This window comes from Hypomesus transpacificus, unplaced genomic scaffold (assembly GCF_021917145.1).
Source record: "Hypomesus transpacificus isolate Combined female unplaced genomic scaffold, fHypTra1 scaffold_31, whole genome shotgun sequence".
Taxonomy (NCBI): domain Eukaryota; kingdom Metazoa; phylum Chordata; class Actinopteri; order Osmeriformes; family Osmeridae; genus Hypomesus; species Hypomesus transpacificus.
The window spans coordinates 2,665,573-2,677,817 of record NW_025813837.1 but is presented as its reverse complement, the minus strand read 5'-3'; the positions used below and the strand labels follow the sequence as shown (position 1 = coordinate 2,677,817).

The window sequence follows — 12,245 nt, the reverse complement described above, 5'->3', positions numbered from 1 at the left end:
AAACCGGGAGTGAATGTTAACAGGTCTACACATTATTTTATTTTAAGCACAGTGGCATTCTTAGCATTCGATCCAGAGTGGACACTAATGGTTGGGTTTTATCAGGGTCCTGAATGATAAATCTACATATACACCTCTCTGTGTAATTACTTTAATTGTAGTCCAAATGAAACACAGAGGGCAGCTAAAGGATTTTAAGCTTGCTCAATTGGACGACAAGCAACAAAGTGTTTTGTCAATTCAAACAGATGCAAACTTAAAAGATATAGGTAGGTATAGTGTTATTTTATTTCAATTAGAACGTCAAAGTGTACAATGACACAATCCTTTGTAAGATTCTTAAACAGTCAATTTCTTTGCAAAACAGATTCTGGTTTGACATTCAGCAGTCTTTTAGTTATTTAACACCAGTAACTGTCAAGAGGTTCAAAAAAGGCCATTCTTAAATAAAAGGAAGTTTTTAAAAGGCACAATTTATAACATTCTACTGTTCACAATTTTCTTATTGCTATGACATTACAGCAGAGGCATGGTCACAGTATCTGTGTACCATAGTATAGGAAATTACATTCAGACTTGCTGGAATTTTCTTAGCCGCCATCATCTATATGAGAGCTTACTTATTAAAAAGGTATTTATTCTTATGGTTCAGTAAGATTCTTCTGTGATTTAGTGTCTAACCACATTTACATTTTCATAGGAAGAACATAAAATTTGTTTCTAGCATTAGGTTTTTGCATAAATATATTGAATGATTGTATCCAGAGTTTTCATAAATATTTGAGAGGACAAATGATTGTGCTCTGCACAGACCATGGCAACACTAGGAATCATACAATTCATGATAATAATAAATACATAAGAGAAACTAATTATTAGTGGTTCCATTTCCCTCCCGGTCCATCACAACTGCCTATAGTCTATACAGTCACCTTACAACCTCAAAAACATCCTCTTTTTACAGTGTCAGGCTTTCAACAACAAAAACACTTGGAAATAACAACACGAGTAACAGTATATTGAGGTAAAACGTCAGGAATGATACTAAGAAAGTGTTTTTTGGGAATTAGCTAAATAAGCAAGATTGACAACAAATAATATTAACAATACAGTATTTCAGAAAATGAATTATATAAGGCATGGTATTTCAGCTTGACGTTTTAGGCTGGTACCGTGTATTGCCATAATTCTTATGCAGTACACTTGATTTGGTATTTGATTATTTGTTTGACAGTACCAAGAAAGTTGTGAAACTTTCACTTCTCACACAAATAGAAAAGGAATTCTGAAGATTATTAAATCATTAACAACTAAATGTAGAACAACAACAGCTGCATTAAGGCTTTGGAATGAGAGTAAAGTATAAGAAATGAAAAGTAGCTGAATTATTCTTAATAGGAAAACTAGTCCGTCAAGAATAGAGCGAGAGATACAGAATTAAGCATTTGTAGTTTGTCCAGTAACATGATGCACAATGAGAAACATATAAATGAACATTAAAGCAGAACAGATCATATAGAATCAAAAGCATTTCCAGTACCACGGTGTGAAAAAAATAAAATAAAATACATCCACATATATGTTGATGTGATCCAGTTGTGTGCATGTTGTTGCCTAGGTACCTTAATGACACCCACCCATTGTTCCAGCACTATACTATTTTAATACCACCACTCCTCTCAAACGAAACATGGCGTCTTAGTTGGACACTGAAGAAAAGAAAAGTGCTTTAAGTATGTAAGACATTTAAAAAGAGGATTAAGAGAGAGCTTGGGAGATGGGGGGGGGGGGGGGTTGTTAACCATAACAGGGTATTTAAGTAGAACTCCCTACCCTAAGCTCCGCAAGATCGCCTGGCGTCTCAAAAGGCATGCTTGGAAGAGTTGAGGCCAAGCAGGATGCTGGGTTGTTCCTCGATGACACGAACCAGCAGGTTATCGATGTACTCCTCCAGCTCCATGATCTTGTCGTTCTTCTTGGTGAGTTCCGTCTGCTGCTTGACCACCAGTGTGATCAGCTCCTCCTGGGTCAGCTGAGTATAAGGCCCACTTCCTGCCGTTCCAGTCACCTGATGGAAGAGGCGTTAGGCATCACACACGGTCATCAGTTTTACTGTCCTACCTATTGTACATTGTAGGTGCCAGTCTAACATCGTAAAAACATAATATCCAGTATAGCATGTATTTATACATCATACACGATGTTATCACAGATTTATAGGGGGGGAAAAAAAGATGAAAGAGAGCTGAAAATGAAGGGTTATTGATTGTTGTAGAAGTATTGTACCATGTTAGCCGGCGGTATCTTTATCTTCCCTGTGGTGAAGTCAAGGGTCTTTAATTCTCTCCCTACGGGGGTGTTGGTGGGGGCCTGGGTCTCCCCTGTGTTCATGGGCTTGACTGGATGAGGCCTGGAAAGATAAGTTACATCACCAACAGTTAGATGTGCAATAGTAAGATGGGGCTAGCAGTTTGGCACAGAAGGTAAGACGGGATGAAAAAAAGATGGAGGCAGAGGTTGGAAGATGGCAGACAAAAAGGACTCAACTGCTTTGAGATGTGCAGTGATGGCTGGCATTTTGATTACTTATGTTATGAGCTAAGGACAAGTCAATAGATAAATGTTCTATCACCTAGTGGTGCACAAAGAAACCCCAGAATCACAACCTGTGCAAAGAAGTCCTACACGACAGCGAATCCCTTTTTCATTCCACCACAAAACTCACAAACTGAAATACTTCCTTAAGCAACAACTTAAAGCTAAAAAGCTTAGTACACAAGGACTTCTGGTCCCCAAAAAAATACTGATTTCAGTTTTTTTTTGTCCTACAAAAGAATTTCCAAATATACACTTGGCAAACGAAGGCAGGTTTTGATAATTGGATCACAAACAGTAATCCACTTTATTGGGCCAGCAATTAACTGTTTAATTTGGAAAAATGGATTGCGAAAAACGTCAATCATTGTGTGCTCGTCAGTGCTGAGAGTTAGTTAAAAGGTTTGTGGCTCAAACGGTCAGTCTCACCTGCGTGGTGTTGGGGCAGGCCCACCTCCACTGCTATTAAGCTGTGCCTCTGAGGGTGCCACCCAGGCCTTTGGCTGAGTCTTACCCCCAGACAGAACACCAGCCTGGGGACTTGTTTCTCCAACACCCGACTGAAAGACATCTGACGTAGTCAGGACTGAGGGAATGGGGGAGGAAGAGAGCGAGGCCAGCTGATCGACAGCAGTGTTCTTTTCTCTTGCTTGGGTTTCCAACCTTTCTCTACCATCGATATAGTTTTGCACTGAAGAGTCCACTTGAGAATCGTGTCTATCCAGTCTAGGATATTCTGAGGTGGTTGTCATGGTTCCCTCTGCTCTAGATAAGTCTTGTTTATCTAGGGAACCTTGCTTGTCTGAGCTACGGGGAGATGGAGATGCCCATTTTTTTCTTTGTGAAATGTCCCTCTGAAAAGGACTTAGATCACTTGAGTCAGACTGGTATGCTTTTACTTCCTTTGGAAGCTCCGTTGAGTTATCTGCAGTAAAAATTGCTTTCTGGTCACCAGGGGTCATTTTCTCATCTTGTGGCTTATGTTCTTTCTGTATCCTCCCAGTGAACAGATCCTCTTCTCCATGGCTCTGCTCTGGGAGTGCCCATGGGTCTTTGGAGAGTACCGCAGAGCTTGGGAACGTGTCGGGTTCAATTAACTTCTCTTTGGCTTCCGTTATTCTTTGCAGTATCTGTTTCTTGTCGGCCCCATCAGTAGAGTTAGGCATTGGTTTTTTCTCTCTCCTTGAATTCACATCAGTATGTTTCATCATCACTGGACTGGTCCTTCTCAAGTCTGGGTTGGCCGTCTTCAACTTTTCCCGCTCTTCGATGCTTCCCTTTTCCGGATTTGCTTGTTGAACTGGCTCTTTGCTGGCAACTTTTTGTCTTGGTTTGGCAGTGGGAAGCTCCTTAGGACTATTCGATGACGTTGCATTCAGGTTATTGGTGGATCTTGACTCCAAAACGTCTTGCGAAGGTCTTGGACTCTCCATCTGAGACGCAGACTTGGCATCGATGACCGTGAGGGGAGATTTACTCAGAACCCTCCTTGGGTCAACTTTAGGTTTCACTGAGGGTATTTCTCTGCTGGGCTTCAAATGGATAACTGTGGAAGAAGAGACATTGATCTTCTCAACAGAGACATTTGCCCGTGCAGAACTCTGGTTCTGAGCCGGGCTGACCTCTGGCACTAGTCTAGGGGACGCTACAACTACCGGTTTGGGAGGGACCGGAGCCGGATGTTTTCTATAGGAAATAGCCGTAACTTCCTTCGGTTGAGTCGCTTGTGGGTTTGGGAGCAAAGCAGTCCTTGGTTGCGAGGAGATGGATCTATTTTTGTGTTGAGACTCATCTTCTGGCCCATCGACACTCATCTCCTTTGCAGCTACCTGAGGCATGTATACCCTCTGTTTCTGGTTCACCTCCGCAATGATATGATCCCATCGAGTCTGACCTTGAACTCCATGCCTCTTCACTGGAAACAGACTTTCGTAGTCAGGAAGAGGTAAGGCTGGTCTTTTGCCATGCTTGGCTCCGGCCATCTCACTCTCTCCAGAGATCTCACCCTCAGTTATAGGCAGCAGGCTGCTACCTGAAGCAGAAGATTTCATGGGAGAACTTCTGGAGCTCGCGTTGGGGTTTCCAATGCCCGGTGGCAGGGGGGCTTGTCGCTTCTTGTCAGACATGTTGGGGTGGGATACCACAACGCTCAGGTTCTCTGTGCTGCTGTGGGACTCTGAGCTTCTTCTCGTGTTTCGGGGTGCCAGCGAGAAGTGTAGGCTGGAGAACGTGACGGGGGACTCAGAGGGGACGCTGCTGAGGGAGGATTCACTGGAAGGTGGAGAGGGAGGAGATTGCGGCCCCTGTGAGCCTGGGCTTTCAGGTTCCTTAGACTCAACCAATCTGCCAAAGGGTGAAAACAAAAGCCTTGGGTTCAATGCTTGACGGACACATTATCTCCAAAACAGGAGCTTGTCCATCACTGCAGAAATAAGCTCTCAGAAGTCTCTCCATTAAATAAAAAGCTTTCAACACGGTTTGATAACAGACAGACACTTGAAGGTCATACATTTATTCTACAAAACTGCCTAATGTATCATACCATATAAAAGGTGATTGAAATAATTTTCTTTGTGGGCCAAGGCCTTGTTTTCAATGGCATGTCATCACAACAGATGAAGTTATGTAATCTAATAATATAGTAATTATATGTAATTATATGTTCTAATAATATATATCATATGTTTTTTGGAAACGGTGAGTAAGTACAAATGTCCTAATAGATTATTGTGAATCATCTACGTAGATGATTCACATTTCCAAAAGGTGAAGATACAATTTAAGGGGAAGAAGCTGTAATCACAATTTAAGGGGAAGAATCTGTAATCACAAGTTATCACAAGCTTCCATCAAGCCGAGACAAAATTAACACAAAATTGCCTTGGACTTAAATTCCGAAAACGTAAATAAATAAAAACCACATCCATCCATTACATTTAAAGGAATTGAAAAGGAAAAAACTAACTCACCATCAAGATTCAATGACTAAAACAGATCCAAAACAAGAGCTAGACAGGGAACAACAATGCCTGAAAATATATCAAGTCACACTGCTGGTTAGTCACGCTGTGAGCTCACTTCATTCCACAACCTGTTCTGCACCATACCGCCCTGAAACACCCACCCACATTCCACAAATCTGACCAATCAGAACAGCCACCAAACTGGCCTGGCAGGTCCATCACAAGGCAGCAATATTTCCTGGTTCTGGTGGTCTATGCTCATGTTTTTCAAAGCTTTGAGATCCTTCAGACAATTGACAAAAAGATAAGACACAGTAGGATAACATAGAGAAACAGCTCGTGGTAGACAGATTAAGTAAAATGAATCCTTACCCATGACATTACGCTTCCTAATCCTAAAAACACCAGATGCAATTGGGAATATAGAACCACTCAAACTGATGGAGGATAAGAAGCACAAACCAGAAGCTCAGACCAGTTGAAAAACAACCATCAAAGTAAATGACTGCACCCAAATGTTGCCCGCAAGCATGTCTTCTTGGACTTGGTACTTCTTTGCTCATGTTGTGATTCTGGGGTTCCTTGTTTACCACTAGGTGGATCTAATCATTTGTCGTCATCTCTTAATATTGAAGTAAAGAATGCCAGCTATCACTAAACTATCTTAAAAGCAGTTACGATGGATTCCCACCAGGTCGATTAACACAGTACAAAATAAGAGTGAAAAAGTAGTCAGGAGTGAGGCAATCAAATCATTGATCAGGAGTCAAGAAGACATGAGCGACATTTTGACAGTGAGCTATCATAGATCAGATAATATTTGGACAACTAAATCGCTGTGGATAGAGGCAAACTTGCAAGTAGCCTAATCATATAGGTTGCATCTCAAAGACAGGAGTCCTGTGTGACCTACCTGGGCTTGACTGCAGACACCTTGGCTGTGCGATTGAGGAACACCATGGCTGAGGGAACCTGGGGGGTTCGCTGGGGTTTCTGAGGAACACCCGGGGTCTCCTCAGAAGTGTTTGGGGTGTCCAGACTGAGTGGGATCTCTTCAAACGGGTTGGAGGAGTGGCGAGGGCCAGGGATTTCCGAATCTCCTGAGGTTTTCCAGGGGGCTGGCTTGGGCACCTCCTCCTTAATGCTGCTGCTCTGCTGCTGCGGCTCCTCCTTCTTTTTGATGATGCCGAACAGCGTGGACAGCCTGTCGGACATGGAGGCCTCCTCCTGGCGTTTCTTCTCCTCCTCCCTCTTGGTTTCCTCCTGCCGTTTCTGCTCCTCCTCCAGCCTCAGGCGCTCCTCTTCTGCCTGCAGGCGCCTGTGCTCCTCCCCCTGTCTCCTCCTCTCTTCCACCTCCTCCTCCTTGGACTTCTTCTTCCTCTCCTCCTCCTCGTCTTTCCCCATCTTCCTCCTCTCTTCTTCCTCCTCCTTCAGCTTCTTCCTCCGCGCTTCGTCTTCCAGGAACCTCTTCCTCCTCTCCTGCTCTGCCTGCTGCTTACGTTCCTCCTCCTCCTCCTCCTCTTGCAGTCTCTTGGCGTCTGCCCTGCGTCTCTCCTCCGCCCGTCTCCTCTCCTCCTCTTCCTGGTGGCGCCGTTGCTCCAGCAGGGCTCGGTCTCTGTCTGCAGGCTCCTGCCGGTAGGACGGCACGGCCAGGCCTTTGAGGGAGTCGGCGGAGACGTCCGAGTCGTGCCGGCGAACATCTTCTATGGAGCCCTGGCCGGAGCTGTTGAGGCTGAGGGTGGAGCCGGACTTTGGCTCTGCCTCCTCTGCGTACACGTGGCTGCCGTTGATGCACAGGTTGTTCTGGTCGTTGGCGCTCTGCTTGGAGCGGCCCAGCAGGGAGAACGGACCCAGGGACACCTTGCTGTCGTTGCTGCCTGTGCGCTTATGGCCCAGGAACTTGAACTTCTTTTTCACTGTGGAAAGAGAAACAGCACGGCAGGAGAGGGAGTGGGTGTTATAAGACAAATGGAAAAAAATTGCTCATTTTATAATTGCTCATTAAAATAAAGGATTCAGACCATAATGGAATTCCTGGGCTTACCATCTGGAGATTCAACATTGAGACCTGACGAGCGACTCCCACTCAGGGAAGAGTTCTTCTCAGGCAGAGTCCCCAGTGTGGACATGGACTGGGAGATGTTGCGCTGCAAGTTGGACTTGGGGGTGAAGAGGGATTTGAGCTTGGACTTCTTCTTGGCCTCTGGCGAGTCGAGGTGTCCGCCTTCCTCCCCCTCGCTGTCCGTCAGAACATGGCTGACCGAGGGCACGATGGCGGAGGCGGAGTCAGAGAAGCCCTCCTTCTTCTTCCCCCGGACTTTGTCTTTCAGCTTGGAAATGCGAGAGCGAGGTTTGTCTTGCATTGAGAGATCAAACATGCTGGCGGACAGGTTGTTCCTCATGAACTGGACGTCCAGCAACACCTCCCCTCGAACCTTGTCTTCTTTGCCATTCTTGTCAACCAGCTTGAACCAACTGCAGATATGAGAGAGGGAGAGCGAGAGAGACAAAGGAGTGACAGTGAGAGAGCAGGAGCAAGAGAGATGATATTAGACAATGAAGAGTGAAAGAAAAGCTACTATTGACCATGATATATTTGCACACTATGGTATTCTTCTCTGTACAGCCAACACTTTGCAAAGAACAACAGCACGAATCGCCTAGGGAGAAATGTGAAATGGGGTCAAATGTACACAGACAGTAACACCCTGTAATTTGCCTGTAATTTGAAATCTGAAAGAGAAAATCCCATGTGCCAAATCCCTTCGACAATGGAAGTCCATGCTTCAATAATGTTGAACAAATTACAGGTTTTAGTGGGTGTGCGCTTGGTTCTCTCTTCGGACCTGAGGCTGATGGATCATTCAGTGAAGTGCTGTGCTGTTGCGGCACCAACTGGGAACATCCAGCGGATCAGATTTAGCAGGAAATAACGGATTTGGGTCCTGATCTCCTTCCGGTTCTAAGTAATCAACTGCACAAAGCAAGTGTTCTGGAAAGGCCCTTACCATAATCAAAACAAGCATGGTCGGTTTGTCACTCTGCATTTTGTGTGATTGCACAGACTGCTGATGGGTTATCAACAAGACTACAACATCAGGCCCGACGTTTGTCACATTCATTTAGCCTACGTAGAAGGAGAATCAAGTCATTTTAAGTACAGCCGACTGGCCTGGCTAACACGAGTTATTCTCACTTAAGTCTGGAAGGGTTCCACTTAATGATAAAGACGTGCCCTCAGCCAATGGGATCTTGTTTTCAATGGAACCAATTATAATCAAGTACGTGCAAAAGATGCCATGCCAACAAACACTCCTCATGCTCCTTTACAAAACCCTACGCCGAGTTAGACAGGCCAGTTGTGCCACCCTGACAGACTACTGTCCTTGATTTCAAATCTCTTATCTTTCACAGTTCTCTGACAGCTGACATGCCCCTACAGGCTATAAGGGCACGTCACTGTTACATGGAATGGTGCAGTGTGTCCCACACAGACTAATTCGTGGCGGTGCGCCACAGAATCAACACCAGCCGCCACATATTGCGTTTCGTAAAGATTTTTTTTTCACTATTTAGGTTAAAACACACGGCGTATTCGTTCAGCTGCATTTACTTCAGCTGCATTTCCTTTCCCTGCTCTCCCTTCATGTCTCTGTCACTCACGCGTCTTTCTCACATACACACACACAGTCACAACGTCAGCACACGTTAGCTTCATATGCTACTCAAACAAATCTGCCACATGATGGTAGAAATTATGCCACTGGCACAATAATAGTTTTGCCATTGTAGCCTGTCTGATTCCAAGTCTGACAGACATTGTTGTGAGGTTCATTTACAGTTCAAGGCCACAACATTTGTATTGGTAGGAATAAACTAAAATCCAGCCAGATTCTTCTGGGAAAATAATCAGGAAACATGCAGGGGAGGAAACCTGCATTCCATGAAGCTATGCAAGCTTGTAAGGAGGCCCTCCTAGGACATGTAATGAAAACAGAGCAATTTCTCAGGACAAGCATTCCTTATCTCGCCTCCTAGGACAAGCTATGCCAAGTCAAACAGGAACCAGGACCACGGTGGGGTCTAAGTGAACACAGAACAATGGGACTACATGGCTAAACATCATTCAAGAGAGTTCCCTTTAATTAACCAGTCTTCTCAATCTCCAAGGCAAGTTAGGAGTTCATTAAAAAAGCAGGCCAAGTTTAGCTGCAGAGTTAAAGGAACAGTCTGTGAAATTGCACCCATGATGGTGTTTACAGAGAACACAATACCTTGCAGTTCTCGTTCAACCAGTTCTCTCTACATGAGAGAAAGTGTCACTTCTCTAAGCATGGACCTAATGATTAACATAGGGAAGCTACATTCAGCTAATGGTATGTGATATGGAACTAACTGTACAGACTCATAGCCCTCGAGCAATACGCAGATCCATTATGAAACTTAAACGACCATATATTTGAATCTAGACTAGAAAAGATCAAATACGATTTTAACTTCACTTGCAGTAGCGGAACGTGCTAGGTAATATAGTACAAGGCATAGTTTCTAGCATCATCCCTATTGTTGAACATGAATGTTGATATTATTGGCTGATGACCCCTGTCCATGGCCCTTGAAAGATGAGTGTTCATCTGTTCACATGATGTCATCATGTGACAACACCCTCTACTGTCCAATGGAGAGGACCACACCTGCCACCTGCTCCCACACACGTCTGCCTTTCTTCAGTATCTGGCCCTGACGCCTCAACAGGACCCTGGAGTATGCCAGTAACCTAACTAACGAACATCAGGGGGACATCTGACACGTTTACTGTGAGAGCGAGAAAAGGGCTTGTGGTAGGGGAAAAGGTACTGTGTCAGGGAAGGAACTGGCCAGTGCAGTCTCTGAACCTTGTCATAAAAACTCGAGGCTGAACCAACTGACTGAGTAAACGAAATATAAGATTACAGGACGTACTTAGTACTGTAAACACACGAGTGATGTAATTTAAGTAGACTGCCCTTGAAACAGTGATACTAAGCACTAATGACTCATAACTACAGGATCCTCCTTTTCCACTTTAGGCCTAGGCTAATACTGGACCAGAGAAAAAAAACATTGTACTAGGCTGTTCTTTTTATTGTCATGGCAAGAAGGAGATTAAGATGCCATTGTGTGAAAAAGGGTGTGTGTTGTTTTGCTGCCTGCAACCAAATGTTAAGTCATGAAAATAAATGGTGTTTGTCCCCTGTTTACATCACTGACATGAAAGTAGAGTAAGGTGAGTAAAAAGTAAATAAATAAAACGTTATAATATCTCGGACCTGGAAGAACACTGGTAATGATGTGGTTGATATTTCACTACTCTGGTAAAGTGACCCAATCCAGCTATGCTATTAACTCTAATCAGGTGGAAGATAGGAGAGAGGTTATAGAATAGTCAAATTATATTCACATCCTAAAGCTTTAGCAGGATTGATCCAAATAGATTTGCGATTTCGGTTCACACAGACTGAAAAGGGATACAGCTCTCTCGTATCTGTGTTGACGTTTGTGGACTGGTGAGAATATGTGAAATGCAAACAAAACTTTAATAACTTTTGGCTGAAATAACAAAAAACATTTCAAACATACACAGTAGCAGCATTGTGCAGTGCAACTCACATGGTAGCCTACTTACTCGTTTTTTTTGCGAGATTTGTTGTCGTGAAGCTCTATTAGGTTGATCACAGCTTGTCCAAGGTGCTTGTCAAGTCCCACCTGTGCTCTATGCATAACTATGATATGAAGTGTGCAGCGTTCAGCATTGCTTTGATGGAACAGTGGCAAATCGAACGTAGCCTCTTCCTTCCAAACAGGGGCCACACATTTATCGGCAACGGAGGTAGAAAACTTGTCTTTTGCCAACTGCATAATGGCATAGGCGTCATTTGTTCCATTCTTTCCCTTGATGCGCAAATTCCGAGCCTGTAGCACCGTTACCTGAACACTTGTGGGATACCACTGCTGGCTTTGATCACCTAGAGACATGTTTAAACTTCCAGTTGTTAAAAGTCGACAAAAGAGAACTAGTACAGGACTGTACAGTAGTAACTATGCCGTTTGAAGTGACGGCAAGCTGATCCTGAAAAGTAGCTATCCCACGTCTATCGCGTTGTGTTGCTCAAGTTAACGGCTAACGTTACCTACTGCCCAGCCTTGTTTGCTGGATATCTTTGGAACCTTTATGCAGTGACGTTACTGGGTTTCATGTCTTAACACTTGATACGCCTCCCTAATGACTCGTCAGTAGTGCTAGCACTACTAGCTGAGCTAGCCTCCACCGACTATAGTCCTTAGCTAGAACCAGCTAGCTTAGCTATCCGGTTAACCACGTACGCTAGCGTACACCGAGTAAGCTAAATAGCAATAAATGTAGGGCTGTATAAATGTAAGACTTGCTATAAACGATACTAAAGTCCCACAACGAAGTCCAGTCTCCTTTCCTAGACTAGCTTGTTAACTATTTCGACAAGCCTTGTGAAACCTTTGGCAGGCCTCTTTGTAGGAAAAGTCAACTTCCTCATTAACGACAGTTTCCACCCATACTCTAATATAAGCATCGTGATTGGCAAACATGTGAGTCACTAACTTCTGTGACTTCTATGATTGGATTGGGAGCTGTTACCATAGTTGCAATGTGTCTAAGGAACTGCGTAGTTT

At 44.1% G+C, this 12,245-nt stretch overlaps 1 protein-coding gene across 4 annotated transcripts; it reads right to left on the bottom strand.

The window, feature by feature from the left end:
* Positions 1-266: 266 nt before the first annotated feature.
* Positions 267-12,109, bottom strand: rab11fip1a (RAB11 family interacting protein 1 (class I) a). Of its 4 annotated transcripts, XM_047015724.1 has the most exons (7): positions 11,224-12,109; positions 7,603-8,033; positions 6,472-7,474; positions 3,025-4,938; positions 2,287-2,410; positions 1,834-2,068; positions 267-1,709 (listed from the first exon to the last, which is right to left on the bottom strand). In XM_047015724.1, the coding sequence occupies exons 1-6, from the start codon at positions 11,571-11,573 to the stop codon at positions 1,862-1,864; spliced, it is 4,029 nt and encodes a 1,342-aa protein (XP_046871680.1). In that variant the 5' UTR covers positions 11,574-12,109; the 3' UTR covers positions 267-1,709; positions 1,834-1,861. The 4 variants fall into 4 exon arrangements, with proteins under 4 accessions (XP_046871680.1, XP_046871679.1, XP_046871681.1 ...); XM_047015723.1 differs by having other exon boundaries at positions 267-2,068; XM_047015725.1 differs by lacking the exon at positions 3,025-4,938 and having other exon boundaries at positions 267-2,068; positions 11,224-12,103.
* Between the last annotated feature and the right edge of the window lie 136 nt (positions 12,110-12,245).

What these genes read in the sequence shown, in the direction of transcription:
- rab11fip1a (XM_047015723.1), bottom strand. Translation starts at nt 11,573, where the DNA reads ATGTCTCTAGGTGATCAAAGCCAGCAGTGGTATCCCACAAGTGTTCAG. An exon ending in CAATGTTGAATCTCCAGATG is followed by an intron (nt 7,475 to 7,602) that starts GTAAGCCCAGGA and finishes CTCTTTCCACAG; the next exon opens with TGAAAAAGAAGTTCAAGTTC. An exon ending in GTGTCTGCAGTCAAGCCCAG is followed by an intron (nt 4,939 to 6,471) that starts GTAGGTCACACA and finishes ACCCTTTGGCAG; the next exon opens with ATTGGTTGAGTCTAAGGAAC.